The sequence below is a fragment of the Ictalurus furcatus genome, chromosome 23, assembly GCF_023375685.1.
Source record: "Ictalurus furcatus strain D&B chromosome 23, Billie_1.0, whole genome shotgun sequence".
NCBI classification, from domain to species: Eukaryota; Metazoa; Chordata; class Actinopteri; order Siluriformes; family Ictaluridae; genus Ictalurus; species Ictalurus furcatus.
Genome location: NC_071277.1, coordinates 16,701,213 through 16,719,926, shown reverse-complemented (window position 1 = coordinate 16,719,926; position 18,714 = coordinate 16,701,213). Strand labels below are relative to the sequence as shown.

At 38.0% G+C, this 18,714-nt stretch overlaps 1 protein-coding gene across 1 annotated transcript in view; it reads left to right on the top strand.

Moving 5' to 3' along the window:
- Positions 1 to 1,712: 1,712 nt before the first annotated feature.
- myom3 (myomesin 3) overlaps positions 1,713 to 18,714 on the top strand; it is a 55,303-nt gene continuing 38,301 nt past the window's right edge. Inside the window, exons 1-8 of the mRNA XM_053611579.1 lie at positions 1,713 to 2,440; positions 5,770 to 5,883; positions 10,514 to 10,618; positions 14,828 to 14,981; positions 15,557 to 15,714; positions 15,934 to 16,026; positions 16,131 to 16,219; positions 18,108 to 18,152. Coding sequence (XP_053467554.1) covers positions 5,777 to 5,883; positions 10,514 to 10,618; positions 14,828 to 14,981; positions 15,557 to 15,714; positions 15,934 to 16,026; positions 16,131 to 16,219; positions 18,108 to 18,152 — 751 coding nt within the window. The 5' untranslated portion in view covers positions 1,713 to 2,440; positions 5,770 to 5,776. The remainder of the gene's footprint in view (positions 2,441 to 5,769; positions 5,884 to 10,513; positions 10,619 to 14,827; positions 14,982 to 15,556; positions 15,715 to 15,933; positions 16,027 to 16,130; positions 16,220 to 18,107; positions 18,153 to 18,714) is intronic.

Genomic DNA, 18,714 nt, shown 5'->3' with positions numbered 1-18,714 from the left:
GTGCAAACTTCTCCAGTAACAAATAAAAAAACATTGACACCCAGTTATTGCCAATAAAAGTAGATACTCAATTTTATATGCATACTGTGATTTATTTTATTACCGTATCTATAACATAGGGATATTGTAGATTACTCCTTATACTGTAAATACTTTCCACGCATAATATGTGTTGATCATCCTCCAGCACTTCATGGGTAGTTTCCAACTACTGCACCAACGCAGGCTGAAGCTTTTTGTTCGGTGGAGTGTGTTATCGCACATGCAATGACAGTAATTTGTAAAAATAGATCTTAGCTGTAGCTTTGTCCCAACAACAGTGACTGAGTTATTCATAGTCTGAATGTGGTGAATGATATATGAGAACAGAAAAGGCCTGGCACCTCCCCTGCATTGTTTACAGGGCCAGGTGTGGTCAGTAAAGACTTATAAATAACACACACTCACACACATGGCCTTGTCTGGTGTGATGCTGTTTTTATATCCAAATCAACTCTGAACAGTGGTGCTTAATAAGACAGCGCAGAACTGCAACTCCTTTATAAACCCTGGAAATGATTAACGGCTCCTATAAATGAAGAGGGGCTGAGAATGGGATTGTGGGAAAAGAGTCCGCAGAGAGATAAATCAGGTATATTTTTAAGATACTTGGGCTCTCTTAAACTAATTATGTAATATGTTTAGCACATCATATTTTTTATTGTTAGTATATACAAGTGCATTCTTGGGAGAAAAAAAAAAGTTTCATCAAGCACCCTAAAGGATTCATTTTTTCCCCTATAGAGTAATCCATAAAGTTTTATGTAGAACAAATAGTTTCCCTTTCAGAGAACTCCAAGTAAAACCTGGAGAAACAAACAAACAAAAAACTCTTGAGTACTTTTTTTTTCTGAGAGTGTACCTTTTTTGCTACCAATTATTGATTGTCAATCAAACACTTGTAACATATAAATAACACATGACCACACAATTAGGTTCATGCTAATTGCATTCTACAGTCATACCATTGAGTTGCTACGGTAACTAATCTCAAATACATTTGCCATTGTGGTAGGACGTGCTATTATTAATTTTTTTTTAAACTATCCAAAGTACATGGCATAGCGGTTAACTGTAGTGGCAGCTACTCTGAATTCAGAATCAGTTACATCTTTTATTTATATGTTTATAATTTACTTAAATAGTGACTTTTACTTTAATGCTTGTGCAAAAGTAATAATACTTGGCGTTTTGAATGCAAATTTCTAAGCTAATAATTCGTAACTGTCCTTGTTATCTGTGTTAGCATGTAGCACCAAGGCACAACTAATAAAGGGACACCAAATGTGCTTCAGCTAACAAGTTACTACTCAATTAGCATCCTGCTAGCTGCATTCTGAAGCAATCACATGCCTAAAATTACACACTGAGTTGTCAAATAAATTGTATAACCTTTTGTCTTATATATATATATATATATATATATATATATATATATATATATATATATAGTCTAAAGTATTATTCATATATATATATATATATATATATATATATATATATATATATATATATATGAATAATACTTTAGATTATTCATAATCTAAAATATTATTATAAAATATTCAAAATGGCTGCCACTACAGTTAGCAACTATGCCATGTGCTGCGTTCAAAAATCATCAGACACTCCAGACTACTTAGCCAGGCGAGTGTCTGATGATTTTTAAACGCAGTACTTGGCATAGTTGCTCATTGCAGTGGCAGCCATTTTGAATCCTTCATTATGTGCTCATCATTTACTTTAATACTGACTTTTACTCAAATTGTTAAGGACTTAGCCAGGTAAGCATCTCATAATTTGTGAATGCCGTTTCTATGTGATAGTTAAAATCTAATAAACTGACATCATTTTGGACACAAAGCACGATTTAGCTGTGAGCTATATCTGAGGAAAGAAAACGATTGAGTAAATCTAGAGAGGAAAACCCTGCCATTATTCATCACACACCATGTGCTAGGCAGTGTAATCCTTTCTTAATCCCGATGCACAACTGTATCGCCAGTCAGACAGACCTAGAGCTGTTGTTCGCTTTAAATCCCCCATCCTCTCAGAAGTCCTCGCTGTATTGTCCCATTGTGTCATGTGTAAGTCTATCCGGACGGTTTGAATTGACTCGTGTGTGTTAGACCTTGGTCTATATTTACTACCATGAGGTGGAGGCTGCTTTGTTCAGACTGCATTCTGCCAGTTAAGGACGCTGTCTGTCCAGGGGGTCACCCTCTTTCTGTCTTTCTCAGACACACACACACACACACACACACACACACACACTTACTCAAGGTGGAACAGGGACAGAGACAAGTGAGATTTGAAAAAAATAAAAAAAGTGAAACCCACGAGGAGAAAGAGAAGGACACATTGTGGATCTAATAGTCCTGCAGATTTGCTCCTGACAAGCGTGAGTCGCATTTTAATTTGTCGTTCTCCTTCCCAGACGCGTACTGTACGAGTACATTCATCTTAATGACCCTGAAATTTTTAACCTTCTGTAATGACAGACATGAACATAAATATTGCATGTCTCAACTAATTGGTCTAAACTTGTCATTGTCTTATTATACGGCATGTATTTCATATTACTATAAGTTCTTGTCATGGTTTACACTAGTGTTATGATATTTATCGTAAAAATTACTACAGGTTTCAAGAATGACAAACTTTATGAATAACGTCAAATGTACAGTATTATGCACGAATAAAGCTCCCCCCCACCCCACCCCCAAACATGTATTGGAAACTAAATAAAAATGCCAATTCAGAAAATCTGAAAACAGAGAATTAAATAAATTAATTAAATTGAATTTAAAAAATGTAAAAAGTTAAAGTTACAGCTTTACCTCTCAATCACTGAGACTGGAGACTCCTTCCAAGAATACTAAATACACTTAAGAAATCTCCTCACCAAAAAACCTCACCAAATCAACAAGTACACGCGTTTTTAAAAAATCTGTTTATGTGGATTAAGTATTCATCATACAAGTCCTTGTGCTAGTTGATACTCAAGAAATGTACGTATTAGTACGCGAACGTTTATATTAAACTGTAATTTGCCTTGCATTTGGAACGACTGAAGTTAGTCCTGATCATGAAGCTACTCAAAGCCTACATTTTGTTTTGTAAGCAGGTGTTCTTTAGCCTCCACCCCAGTCCATTTTTTTCTTCTATTGGAAGCTCGCTCTTAATCTCACAGAAGATCAGAATAATCAACTAAATTCCACCCAGCATATCATTCAAGACCATGTCTACAGCATTACAAGACAAATCACACTTCTCCATCCTGAAGTGCCTTATTTTTCACAATTTCAGTCATAAATCTTCCACCAAAATGGGGCTGTTTTATCCCCGTTCCCTCTAATGGGGTGTATTTTCATCTCCTCGAGCCTGTCCCTGTAGTCACCCATCTTTTATGCACTAGACAGGGCAATAGGAAGGAAGCCAATAGGACAATAGGAAGAAAAAAAAAAACACATTGCACTCTGTTTGTGATAGTAGCACAGGTGGTGGCTGCGACTTCAATAGAAATGAAGTCATCCTTCAAAAGTGGCCTAGTTCTGCTGAGTGTATGCATGTGTGTGTGTGTGTGTTTTTCCCAAGTGTCTCATGTGATTAATGATTGTGAGAGACCAGAACTAATGAAGTATTATTCACTCAACAGGCCACAAAGGGGTGTTTAAGGGGGTTTCTATCTCTCTGGCTCCTATGCGTCTGTCTCTTTTTGCTATCATGTTCCTGGAATAGTGGCTGATGTTGTAACGTTCATATTACAAGCCTTCTGATAATAATGGTTCATATTCTTGTTTGTAAGTCACTCATATCTGTCAATAGTGTGAACAGAAGAATGAACAACAGGGGACCCACAGTTTAACCCTGGAGGACACCAAAAAATTAGCTACACAAGAAAAAGAAAGCCTATAAAATGTAGTTATCTAGCCATCCAGAATATGAATATGGTAGCCAAATTAAACCAGAAGTTTTTTTTTTAAACTTCCCAAGCTTATCAAAATTTTAAAACTTAAAAGCCCGACATATTTCACTAGGTAACACTTTTTTGCATTCTTGATTTTTGTTCATTTTAAAGAAAGTCCACAGAAGTTGTAGCTACCCAGTTAGACAAAAGCTAGCGCTATAGGATGTTTGTGTTAATGTTCTAAATACTAAAATATTGTAAGAATGTTTATGAACTTTATGTTAAAATGTTCTCAAAATACCCAGAAAACTGTGACAGCCAACCAAAAATCATCAAGAATATATTGACATGACGATGTGGTAATTTTGCTGTTGTAGCCCAACAACCTCAACGCTTGATGTTTTGTGCATGTTGTGATGCTTTTCTGCTCACCACGGTTGTAAAGCGTGATTATTTGAGTTACTATATCCTTCCTGTCAACGTGAACCAATCTGGCCATTTTCCTCTGAACTCTGACCTCTGAACAAGGCGTTTTGACCCACAGAACTGTCGAAGAACATTAACTCAGCTTTCGAGCTTGCATTAAACTTCGATTGGACTCGTTGTCTTCTAGATCCTTGGAATTATCCACACTTTAAGACCGTGACCTTAAGTTTGATCTGGTAAAGCAAAAAACGGAAGGATTTTAAAATGAACCTTAAGACACACAGCAAATGTATTACTTGTATTACTGTTAAATCGCGTGTCAGCATGGTTTGAAATGTTAATCCTATGTGCTCATAAAGAAATAACGATGTTTAATTTATTAGGGCTACTGTAGATTCATGCCCTACACTCCAATTTAATAGTTAAACCTTCAAAAACTCCATTTATCTGCCGGATTATACTGTTTAGACTGTCAAATCACACGCCCAGCAGCAGTGTCTCCTTGGACGAAAATGGTGGCAATAAAGAGCAGGAATGAAAAAGTGCGACATTTCCACGAAGGGGCACGGCGCTCCCAGCAAATATGGTGCAATTGCGGTTTATGAGCATTTGATTGCTTCCAGTTTCTGTCCTGTCCACTTCAGGTTTAAAATAAGCTTCACTATATTCACACTGTGTCTACTAACACAGTGAAAGCAGCATCGCGGCTACAGGCTAATACGCAGAGGCCTACGTTTTACATTATTAGACACAATAGATTACAATTATGCATCTCATCGTAGTCTAGCCACTTTGCTAATAATAACTTTAACAGGTATATAAAAATGAGAGGTAGAAACATTTGCAATAAATTACAAACTAATGTGCAAAAATTGGTGTTTATACAGGAACACCTGTTTAACCTATTAAGAACGTCGCCTCGTCTTTTTCAAATCTTTAAATCTCCAGTTTCGGTGCGTCTGTGCCCATTGTAGCTTCAGATTCCTCTTCTTGGCTGACAGGGGTGGAACCCGATGTGGTCTTCTGCTGTTGTTGCCCGTCCGCATCAAGGTTTGATGTGTTGTGTGTTCTGAGATGTTTTTCTGCTCACCGTGGTTGTAAAGAGTGTTTATTTGAATTGTCATGGTCTTCCTGTCAGTTTGAAGCAGTCTGGGCTGAATGATTTTGAATGATTGTCTGTATGATTTTATGCATTGCACTGCTGCCACATGATTGGCTGATTGGATAATGGCATGAATGAATAGGTGTACAGGTGTTCCTATTAAAGTGGCAGGTGAGTGTATAATAGTAAGACTAAGTTGACGGGGTCTGTAATGGTGATGCTAATGGCAATTGTGATAGCAATACAATTTATTTAACTGAACTGTTGTTTAATTGAACCCGCCCTTTTGTAGATTTAACATGGCGGCTAAAATGGTGACGTACCGGTGCCAGGAGGAGGAGACGGGGCAGATGTCTCACAGCATGGAGTTATCCTCACAGATCAAGAAGAAGAAATTTAAATCCAGGTAAGGCCTTGATTTCAGCCTTCTCAGACTCATCATCATCACACATGCTTACTTTCTTGGTAAAGCAAACATCACACCAATGGCACGGGTTATTTTAATGAACATCCTGTGTATTATTGGCTGTTTCTTTGTCGCATGACACATCCCCAGCATAAGTTACATCTATGGGTATGTTCTTTTTACAGTGGCCAACTCTGTCTTAATCGCACTTAGCCACAAAATAGCCAAAAGATCCACCACGGTTCCACCAAGGACATAGTGCAGTCTGGGTTATTTATGGGATGTCTCGCATGTATCACAAAGGATACCCTGTAGCCATGTTAAAGTTTTATGGGATGTTTGAGTAGGTGTATATCACTGTTTATTTAAGTCAAACACTCAGAAATGTCTGGATTTGCTTGCACAGACATCTTTCATTGACAGCAAAAAAAATAAATAAATAACGTCAATAAGCATTAGGTGCTTGCTTATTAGCCAACTCATTATCCATGGAGTCAGGGCTTCATTATGTTCATCCGTGAGCAAGAACCACAAACATTTTACCGTTTCAAACCCACACAATAACACACTTAAAAACAGATGATACCTGCTATTGTTCAAAGTGCCGAGCTTCCCCTCTAGGTAGGATTTGACTTTCAAAGTGGATGATAAACTGACCTAGCTATCTATAGTGGCACTTACATCTGCACTGTTTACACTACAGTACAACTCTCAGGTTACAAAACCAAGCGACATGAACTTCCTCATTTTCCCCCATTTTTCTTCCCACCTCAACTTCTCTGTGCTTCTGAACCGAGTGTATGGACTTCTGCTTTTCTGCTCACCTGTTCCTCTCTGGTCATGGAGTCAATTTCATGCCGCAAGAGCCAAGCCTTCGATAATCACATAACCGTATCCATTAATACAAAGAAAACACGTCGACGGGAAGGTGTTTCCCCCTTCATTATCTCCTACCAGATCTAGGTCTGCTCTGCTTCTTTTGAACCCCACGTATGTTAGGTATTACGTCTATGTTTGTTTGTAATTAGCGCTAGGAGATAAGTTTCGCTCTTTATATTCTAGGCAAATTCTATAACCGACTGTGTGATAAACTGTGTTCTCCATGTCTTCATTCAATTGTAAGGAAGATCATCTAATGGTAGACCTGTGATAAAGAATATTTGGGTTTGTGTAGAAAATGGGCTCACATAAATTTCTGTACATTAGCACATTTTTCTCTACATTTACATTTTGCCATTGCCACTACTGGATTTGTAGCTGTCTTGTGAGTTTTACATCATCTGGTGCCATTTTAGAAATATCGCTTTCACTGACTAGGTGTATGATGGTCAATGGTCTGCACTTATATAGCACTTTTTTAACCTTAGCGGTTCTACAAAGCGCTTTACACTGTATCTCATTCACACACACACTCACACACCAATGGTAGCAGAGCCGCCATGCAAGGTGTTAGCTTGCCATCGGGAGCAACTCGGGGTTCAGTGTCTTGCCCAAGGACACTTTGGTATGTGGAGTCAAGTGGGCCAGGAATCAAACCGCCAACCCTACGATTAGTGGACAACCCGCTCTACCACCTGAGACACAGCCGCCCAATGTCTGATGTTTACTTCTGTAATTTAGTAAGCGAAGCAGCCCCAAACCATTAGGTTTCTATGTGGGTAATAAAGGACACCACAGCAACATTGCTCCCAAAACAAACAAAATGAAATAAATATTGCATGCCTCAAGTTTGCAAAAGACCACCTGGATCATTCCTGAAGCATCTGGGACAATATTCTGTGGACCACTGTGACAAAAGTTCACATTTTTTGCACCACAATGCTACACTTGGAAGAAAAAATGCACTGCACACTAATAACGAAGGTATAAAGGTATAATTAGTAGTGTAAGAAGATTGTGTTTATTTAATATTATGACTTTAATGAAGTCCAGAGAGTTTATTGGGAGTATGTTCAGAAATGCAACTGTAATACCTGAAGCTCTGTTTGAAGATGTGGTGTTACACACAAGACAAGTGAGCTTTAACGTGTGTGTTGTGTAACTGTGTTAAATGCTCTGCTGAGCTCTAGCTTATGAGTGTCGAATATCTGACTCAGGAGAAGTTGTTTATAAGGCTTTAAAGGAGTGAATATGCAAAAAGCTGTGACTGGCACCTAATTAATCAGAAAATCTGGCCTTATTACTGTGTGGAGCTGGGCTGAAGAGGTGAAGTGGCTTTAATTAAATAAATAAAAAACCTTAAACAGCAAGCCTTCATTGAACAGTTTGACTACAAATTAAAATTTACCTAGAGTTCCCTTTATCCTAGATGTAGTGGACCTATCTATCTATCTATCTATCTGTCTGTCTATCTATCTGTCTGTCTGTCTCTCTGTCTGTCTGTCTATCTATCTGTCTATCTGTATGTATGTCTGTCTGCCTGTCTGTCTGTCTATTCTCATATCTGTATATTAGTCTACTATATCTGTCTATTTCTATCTATCTATCTATCTATCTATCTATTTATCTTTCTGCCTGTCTGCCTGTCTGTCTGTCTATTCTCATGTCTGTATATCAGTTTACTATGTCTGTCTATTTCTATCTATCTATCTATCTATCTATCTATCTATCTATCTATCTCCATATATGTCTGTCAGTCTTCCTTACTTTCTGTCTATTTCTCTGTATTTCTTTCTCTTTCTTTATCCTGTCTATCGTTCTGTCTTTCTCTGTTTTCCACCATCTTATTTGAGTCTGTCTCTCTGACTCTCTTTCTGTATTTTTTTGCCCTTGTTCCCTCTCTCTCTCTCTCTCTCTCTCTCTTTCTCTCTCTCTCTCTCTCTCTCTCTCTCTCTCTCTCTCTCTCTCGCTCTCTCTCACACACACACACACACACCCCTTGTGCTGTACCCCAGGGCACATTAATATGACTCGAGCATGCGTAGTGCCTCAGCCATAAGCTTTTGTAACAGCAACATGAAGATGAATTACTCGATTAATTACAGAAGAAGAAGCGCTCTGCCTGCTCGCAGCATTTCAGACCGCGTAACCAGCTTACACACCTTCACATTTCATTAAGGAAGCTTTCAGTCTTTTAGGCAACAGCAATAAAACCTCAAAGCTCTGGTGTAATCAGTGGTCAGAGTTCAGTTTAAAGTGCCAGGTTGAGAAGAAGATCCCGGCTCCCTCTCCTGGACTGAAATGGAATATTAAGAGCCAGACCTGCAGGGAAAACAAACACGAATAGAACTTATTTAATGAGATGAGTCTATTTAAGTAAGTGTCTTCTATCCAGGTTAGCTCTCTCTGAGGGTACAAAGCCAAATCATGACAAATGTGGCCCAGATTTTACTAATGACGCTGCTGAAGGCTTTGTTGATTCAGCTCTTCCGAGAACACTAGAACGTCGATACTGAAACTCCCTAATCCAAAAGTGTGTGTGCGTGTATATGTGTGTGTGTATTTACTTATACACATCTAGCTGTATTATTGTTTTGCTCTGCTGTTATTTGTATGAGGTGTTTGATGCTGGGTGCAGTTACACATACTACCCTGCAGCAGGTACCAATTAGCAGAAGCACATTGCTACCACACAAGAAAAAAAATAATCAACCCCCATCAGAATCTCATTATTACAAGAAAAATTTCTTGTGATCATGAGAAAACATCTCTTATTATTAGAAAAGCATCTCAGAATTCTCACGGAAAAAAACAACTACTTACTATCAGAAAATATCAACTTATTACAAGAAAAAACTTTAAATTTAGAGAAAGCATCTCGTTATTACATGTCTCACTTGTGTGACGATGCATTGCCACATGAAGTACAGTCCGCTCCAAAACTATTGGAACGGCAAGGCCAATTCAATTGTTTTCGCTGTAGACTGAAGACATTTGGATTCGAGATCAAAGGATAAATATGAGAAGAGAGTTTAGAATTTCAGCTTTTATTTCCTGCTATTTATATGTAGATGTGTTAAACGACATAGAACATAGCACATTTTGTATCAGAGCACACAATTTGTAGGCGAGCAAAAATACTGGAACATGTGACTTGAGGTGTGTCTTGTGTACCCAGGTGTGTCCTGTTAGATTGACTGTTTAAACAATAAATAGCTCTGGACATCTACTCTTGGTTTTATCCTCCAGTTTCACCTGGGAAGACTGCATGTAGATCAGAGAGCTGTCTGTAGGAGAAATGCAAGCCATTTTGAAGATGAGAAAAGAGGGGAAAAAATCAATCAGAGGCATTGCACAAATATTGCGCATAGCAAGTACAAGAATTTGGAATGCACTGAAAAAGAAAGAAACCACTGGTTTACTAAGTGACAGATACCGAATGGGTCGGCCAAGGATTTCAATAAATTAATTAATTAATTAATAAAGTCATGTTCCAACATTATTCTGACATTGTTATTATAATTGCATGTTATTATTATTACTATTACTATTACTATTATTATTTCAGGCTACATTTGTATGATTCTGGTCAGTTGTTGGAGGCTGTTATTTAATAGATCTGTGCTTGAGTTCAATTGTAAGTCGAGTCACATAAAAGCATCTGGCAAATGAATAAATGTAACAGTAATTCATCAACACTCACTCAATCAAAATAAAGTGCCTTTCATTATAGTTTGTTTTTGTCTCCTAGTGATGAAGAGGCCTCCCTGTCTGAGTTCTATCCCATCATCCCAGGCGACATCATGTCTGTCAAAGAGATTCTGACGGAGCCAAAGTTCCCACGCCACAGGACATGGTACTGTATCACCTCAAACACACACAGACATCCAAAATAACAAAAAAGTCACCTAGAATTCAATTTATTCCATAAAATATTACTCTGTTGAACAGTATCCAAATATGCTGTTCCTGTTGTTCTGCCATGCAAGAACACTTCTAAACATGCAAACTTAATTATCAATTGTCTCTTCTCCACATCGCTGTCAAATTCTCCAATCTGATTAGATCAGAAGGTGTTGATTAATCTTCTATAACAGCAGCTCTGACAATAGTTCCAACTCTAAGGCAAATCACAGGTTTATATTAATGCGCTTGTTCTAATATGTTATCGTATGTCACCCTATAATGTTTAAAGAATCTATTCAATCAAGAATACCATCTGTTACTATTTGAATGTTCAGGCTTAATTGTATATTATGTATTGTTCTCATTTAGCTAACTAACACAAGCAGAGAAACGCCATCATACGTGCAGATTCTAAACTTTTACTCGATCCCATATTTGTGTTTGTATACGAGTACAGAAAAAGTCTTACAGAAAAGCTGCAGATGTCTTATTTCTTAAATAGTTCCAACAGTTCCAGCATTTATCGTCTGTTTTTTTCAGCAAACATAGTAGGTACATCCACAACGACCCTTCCTGGCTGCTGTTTTGACATTAAACAAGATTAAGCAAGATTAAATATATAGCAAAATGCAAAAACTGGGATTTTCCAAGGTGTAATACTTCAATTAGAGCTCATGGATTGTTAGATTATGTTTGTGTTTTGTATATTGACGATAAAGACAAAGGGTCACTGACTGATTTTATCCAATTATAATCCAGACTCACTCAGTTCCCAGACTCTTCTCTTCTACAGCTTGTGACATTTGCTTCTTTGCTGTAGTTGGTCAGTTCGACTTAATCTCCTGATTGTGTGTCTAAACTTGCCATAGATAAAAATCTCTCAGTAGAATTATAATCATATTTGCATGGGGTCTGTTTTCACTGGCACACCCACACCACGATCCAGGTGGAGTCGAAGCGGAACTGAATATAAACACAAACAAAAGAAAAATGTTCTGAGAAAAAAGTTCTGAGAAAAACGTTTCATAGTGTACAGTATGTTTCCCTGAGCATCACACGTTCTAACTGAAACGTTTTGACAAGACAGTTGCGACTCAGAACAACACAATATAATGACAAAACCTGAGAGATGCTGTTTGTGTACTGTAGATGATAAGTAGCAAATGAATGAGGAGACGTTAGGGAGGATATACAGATGAATGTTTAAGAATGAATGAGGAGTCTGTAGGGAGGATGTGATGATGAATGAGGAGACTATAGAGAAGATTTGAGGATGAATGAGGAGTCTGTATAGAGGATGTGAGGATGAATGAGGAGTCTTTATAGAGCATGTGAGGATAAAAGATGAGTCTGTATAGAGGATGTGAGGATGAATGAGGAGCCTGTATAGAGGCTGTAGGGATGAATGAGGAGTCTGTATAGAGGATGTGAGGATGAATGAGGAGTCTGTATAGAGGATGTGAGGATAAAAGATGAGTCTGTATAGTGGATGTGAGGATGAAAGATGAGTCTGTATAGAGGATGTGAGGATGAATGAGGAGTCTGTATAGAGGCTGTAGGGATGAATGAGAAGTCTGTATAGAGGATGTGAGGATGAATGAGGAGTCTGTATAGAGGCTGTAGGGATGAATGAGAAGTCTGTATAGAGGATGTGAGGATGAATGAGGAGTCTGTATAGAGGATGTGAGGATGAATGAGGAGTCTGTATAGAGGATGTGAGGATGAATGAGGAGTCTGTATAGAGGATGTGAGGATGAATGAAGTGAAGTGTCTGATGAGTATATGAGGTTGAAAGTTAAAGGAGGAATCAGGAAGATCTGAGGCTGAATGTTTAAGAATGTTTGCGTGTTTCATTGTTTAGTCTACACTCTCTCCTCTCTTATGAAATTTGTCATACTTGTTCTCTGCCTATAATTTCCTTGTGCTGTTTTCTACCACGTCTTATTTTCATACCTATTCACTGTCTCATGCAGAGGCTGACAAATTATAGAACACATATATTTTTCTTGCTTGTGTATGATGGAAGTCAGAAGAGGCTATTGGAGGGAGACTTGAGGGAGGACTATGATCAAATCAAAGTGAATATTCAATCACATCAGCAGCATCCTATGAACAGCAGATCTATCTCACACCTCAAAGAACTGCAGCTCCGTGTGTGCGACACACATACAAGCTTACCTGAAATCTCTCTAGCCTTCCTTTCCTTATAATAACATCAATTTTGGCATGGTTAGCTTCAGACAAATCCAGAATAGAGCATCAAATGTGTAAGAACAGGATATCAGTCACAATATTTACCTGGATCCGCACACATGTCAGAAATAATAAAGTATAAAATATGTCTATATTACTTCCAAATGTTTCGGTCCACTGGCAAGAACTGGTATTATTTCATCAGATAGCGAAAAAACCCTACCAAAATTTACTCAAGAATACAACATTTACAGTTGAGACTAAACATTTTTATCTAAATATCCCAAGTTTTGTTTTGTTTTTCCATTAAAATGAATGTAATACCATTGTGAAATCCCATTCAAAACACTATGTTCAGTAGCCTAGCTAGCTGTTTGGATAATGATCATTTCTTTAATGATATATTAATAATAAAATATTATTAAAGGCTGCATACAGTGGTGCTTGAAAGTTTGTGAACCCTTTAGAATTTTCTATATATCTGCATAAATATGACCTAAAAACATCATCAGATTTTCACACAAGTCCTAAAAGTAGATAAAGAGAACCCAATTAAACAAATGAGACAAAATATTATACTTGATCATTTAATTATTGAGGAAAATGATCCAATGTTACATATCTGAGTGGGGAAAAAGTATGTGAACCTTTGCTTTCAGTATCTGGTGTGACCCCCTTGTGCAACAATACAACTTATTTTCCCCAATACTCAAACCAACTCATCTGGCACCAACAACCATGCCTCGGTCAAAGTCACTGAGATCACTTCTCAATTCCCCAATTCTGATGTTTGATGTGAACATCAACTGAAGCTCGACCTGTATCTGCACGATTTGATGCATTGCCCTGCCGCCTCATAATTGGATAATTGCAAGAATGAGCATGTGTATAGGTGTTTCTATTAAAGTGGCCGACGAGAATATATATGTCGCATTATCAGGACTAAGCTTTCGAACTCAAAAAAGTATTATTAAGTTTAAAGAATTTCTGTCAACAAGCTCTGATTTAGTTACAGAGATTCAGTGGGGTAGAAAAACACTCCATGTGTGGCACAATCCAAAATCTCTATGTAAAAAGCCTTAAGAGAGGAATAACCAGCATTACAGAATAAATGAGAAATCAAAGCACTCTGAATTGAGTGTGTTCAAGTATGCACTTCAGCGAAAAACATCTGAAGCCTCCTCCAAAAGAACTCCTACTGCCATCATTTCAGGGAGCTTTTCTCCACTTCTCCTTGGCCTTTTGCGGTAACGCAGGGCAATCTAGATACAGAAGCATGCACTCGACGACCTCCTCACGAGCTCTTCGGTGACAGCTGGAAAAATGTCACACAGTGCTCATCTCAGAACAGAAAAGTTCAAGCAGCTCAAATTATCCTCACAGTCTGTTTATTTAATGCAGTCAGACAGAAACATATAGGATTCTGGCTTGGTAAAGAAGGATGATGAGTCCTGACTGTGATTTTTGCTATAGCATTCTTATAGTGTATATTTTTTTATAGTGACCTTCAGGTAAATTTTTTCAAAAAGAAGAAATCAGCTATCATTAACGAGTTAAATGATATGCAATCCAAATTGTTGTGTGATCCCAGCAGGGAATGGTGTAAATTCAGACCTGAACTCTGAATTATGTGTTAAATAAAGAGAGCTGCCTTCTGTCACTGTGCTTTTTCTGTGTTTAGAATATAACACATTGCTTCTCCTCAAACGTTTTGAACATTTGATCAAATATAGGTTGGAATTGTATGATTTAAGGGTGGGTCATAACATCAGCCAGGTCCTACAAAAAATTAGAGATGAGTTTTTCCATTTATAGCATCTAAAGCCAAACAATAAATGATTAAGTTCCTCAGATGTTGGTTATTTTTAGGTGAGGAAAAGTTTTTAAATGTGAAACACCTCAGAATTTTCTTTTTCACCATACAATCTGCTTCCACTAGCACTCAATTCGGATGTGTGCTCCTCAGGGAGGTCCTGAGGGAAACTATGGATAACGATGAGCTCCGGGAGAGGGACCAGTGGACCATGTTCGGTAATGAGGCAGAAAAGGTGGAGATTGAGGTGATCAGGAACCAGCACATGGTCCGTCGGCGTATGGACCGCATGGCGCTGCGTAAAGAGGTGACGCTCAGATAGACGAAACTCCAGAGAAAATATACGGTGGTTTTTCAATCCTGTGGAGAGTCTGTTGCTTCAAATTTTTCCAAACTGAGTCAGCTCATGAATAGATGAATGATTTGCTAATGAGTTAAACTAGCATGGCGTTACCTCAGGACTTGGTTTAAATCCCAGTGCTCTAAAAGCTGCGAGAATATTTAATGCACAAATATTAACATTTCTAATAATAAATTCAAGTAAGTAGAAGTCAGCCTGCATTGTATATTTAAAATGAGACGATGCTATGACACAAATTCCTCAGGTTTTTAGTTGTTTTTAGCCTTTAACACTTTAATTTTGTTTACAAACAAGAACTTTTTGGGAAAAAAACCAAAAAAACACTGTAGCTGCACTCCAAACTTGCTGATTATTCATTAGAATTATTCAAATGACATCCTGCTTGCCAGATAATCTCATTTCCCTCAGTTCACTGATAGCTGTACTCTTTCCCAAGCATTCTTCCCCTGTCCTCCATCCTCCTGTCTCTCTGTGATTCTCACAGGTCATAACTTTGATCAAATTTTCATCTTCACCCTCAGGCAGAAAGGAAGATTTCCACACACCTGAAGTTTCTGGACGATTTGAGTATGAAGACTCCGGATTTTTCCATCCCTCTTCGTCCCCATACCCTCTGGGAGGGAATGGCTGTCAAACTTTCCTGCACTGTCGAGGGTTGTCCATTACCACACGTCACCTGGTAAGGGATTGTTGCAAGTATTTCACATGACCGAAAATGTGAATGGTTCCTCAACTGTGAATAACTTTGTCACCTCTTTTTTTTTAATTAAAACCCATGAGTGTACTGTCTTTTCACCAAAACAAAATATGTACAGCACAATATGTGTATTTATCAACCGTTAAACCTATTAAGATCCCAATCAAGCCTGTGTTTCTGATATTCTGCTTCTCTCGCCAGGTATAAAGACGGCGTTCCTCTGACAGCGTCCTCACAACCCTGGAACTACAAACTGCTACAGAAATATGGCCTCAACACTCTGGAGATTAGAAGGTGATCATACATCATACATAAAACGCGTTAAATTGCCATCTGACTTCAATTGTGACCTTGAATTTCTTGTGCATATACCATCCCCAATGAAATTTGTCCCTCAGGTGTAGTGTTGCTGACACTGGAGAATACAAAGTAGTGGCCAAAAGCTCCTTAGGCGAGGCGACTACCTATGCCACCGTTGTAGTGAACTGTGAGTGATCTATGTTACTGATTTTTTTTTGGGGGGGGGGGGCTGATTTATACTTTAGATGCAATCTTAGCACTTACTCAAGTCCTTTATGACATTTATGTTAAGTGACAAATAGCACTGGTCAGTTTTAATGTAGTTTTAATGTCAAACGTGTTAATCCAATCACAATCTAGTAAGAGTTATCTCAGAGCTATTTGTGACACGTGAGTCCCTGCAAATTCTTTGAGAAAATAGACTAATCTAATTAGTGCCAGATTTTTTTAAACATTGCATTTTTTTAAAAAAATCATGCAAGCTTGTTAGATCATTTAACTGGCTAACATTATACACTCAGTATTATCCGCTAGCTAACTTAATTACTGTAACGACTAGCTTCACAAGCAGGTGTAAATGTGCTAGTAAGGTGAAGTCGCCTGTCTTTCAAAGATTCGTTTAGGTATCCACATCAGATAATTTGCTATCGACAAATGTCTTAAAGTGGATTATTTTTTAGAGAATAAAGCACAACACCACCACCAATAGGTCATAATAAAAATACACAGCATGGTATGAAGAAGTGAGGATGTGGCTGATTTCTTTCTAGCCCAGACTGTAGTTTCATGCAGCCTATGTGTGTAACACCCCCTAGATTTGACTAGATGTGTAGCTGTAATAAACATAAACAAGATGAATTATTTGATCTATCATCCTTTTTCCAATATTGCCTCTGGAGGAGAAACTAAAAGTCGATACATAGCACACATCGTCCACGTACAAATTACACAAAATGGCAGACAACCGAATGGGAATTTTAGTGTATCTCATTGGAATAAAAGGGTTACACGTCATCATTATTATGCCGTCAGTGAGACCTTGTGATATAATGAATTGCTCAACTCTAATAGTTTCATTGTCGAGCTATTGATAGATATTAGGTTTTAGCTTCCCATTTAAGATGCTAACCAGCCATCACTGTTCTCGCTATCGTTACTGAGGTCATTCTGACCTGAGTCAATAAATGTGGTCAAGGATCGACTGCTACTTCTAAAAGTTCATCGAATTACAAGTTTGTGCAGAAGTTTGTTTTTATGTTGTAAAACAGTCCGCAGGTATATATTTACAAACAGTAAGGAGTGTACATGTGCACAACTCAAACCGGTTCGTATAGGATTTCACGAGGGTGGCTGGGTTTTTTTTGTGATTGAAGATGCTTGATTTTGCTGCAGCTTTTTTCTAAAATTTTCCATGCAGTTTGCGGCGTTTTTTTATTTCGCGGAAAACTACTTATATTGGAAAAATCGCAATTGCACGAAATTCTTTTGCGCAGTCTTTCGCTGTGATTTTGTTGGTAAATGAGACCTTTTAGCTGTACTCGTATTTGACATACGTGACTCAAAGAGGGTTTTGGCTGAATGTGCGTCGTGATGACGTCACATACCGCACCTTGGGTCAAATCTGGAGAAAATCTGCGGTCATTTTGAAAAATTTCAGGCTCCTCAGAATATTGTGGAGTTTGCTCGGTTTTTCGTTCATTTCTGCGATCGCAAAATCCTGTTACACAGGCAAAAAGACGAAATATTTATCAGACCCATTGGAGTCGCTTAAATTAGGATCAATTCAAATGAATGACCAAGAACGTTTGTGTCCTACAGAAGATGAAAGACAGATCAGATGCCGTCTTGCTGTCTCATCCTCCCTCTATTAAACGAGACGTTCAAGCACAGTGTGTCCTATATCGTTCATATTTCACAGACTGTTTCATATTTTATTTCCATTTTTAGAATATATTAAAGGGAATGCTTAATGGGGCTCCAAGTAGTGTCGGTGTGGGTGTGGGTAAAGCTGAAGACTGATTTCTCATTTTCTCTCTTTCTCTCTCTTTACCCACTTTCTTTCCTTTCCAAATCAGCGAAGCGAAGACTTGAGGCGGGAATGAAACACACCCAGGCTGTGGGTAAGTGGCGTAATGAGACACGTCCTCTCTTCCTTCCATCTGCCCTTTTGATGAAGAAAATGGAGACTCACAAATGGCTTATTACTCATGACTACAGGGAATTTAAACGTGTGTGTGTGTGTGTGTGTGTGTGTGATAAAAAAGGAATAAAAAAAATTGACATGTTCTCTTCTCTTCTCTTTTCCCTCTTTCTTCTCTTCTCTTCTCTTCAACATGTAACTATAAAGGGATAAAAAAAAAAGTATGATGTTCTCTTCTCCCTCTCTCTTTTATCTCTTCTCTTCTTGTCTTCTTCTCTTCTCTTCTTTTTTTCCCTCTTTCTTCTCTTTTCCTCTCTTCTCTTCTTCTTCTTTCTTCTCTTCTCTTCTCTTCAACATGTAACTATATAGGGATAAAAAGTATTAAATGTTCTTATCTCATTCTTTCTTCTTTTCTCTTCTCCATCTCTCTCTTCTCTTTTAGATGTAACTACAAAGGGATAAAAAAAAATGATGACATGTTCTCTTTTCTTCTCCCTCCCTCTCTTCTCTTCTCCTCAAGATGTCACTATAAAGGGATAAAA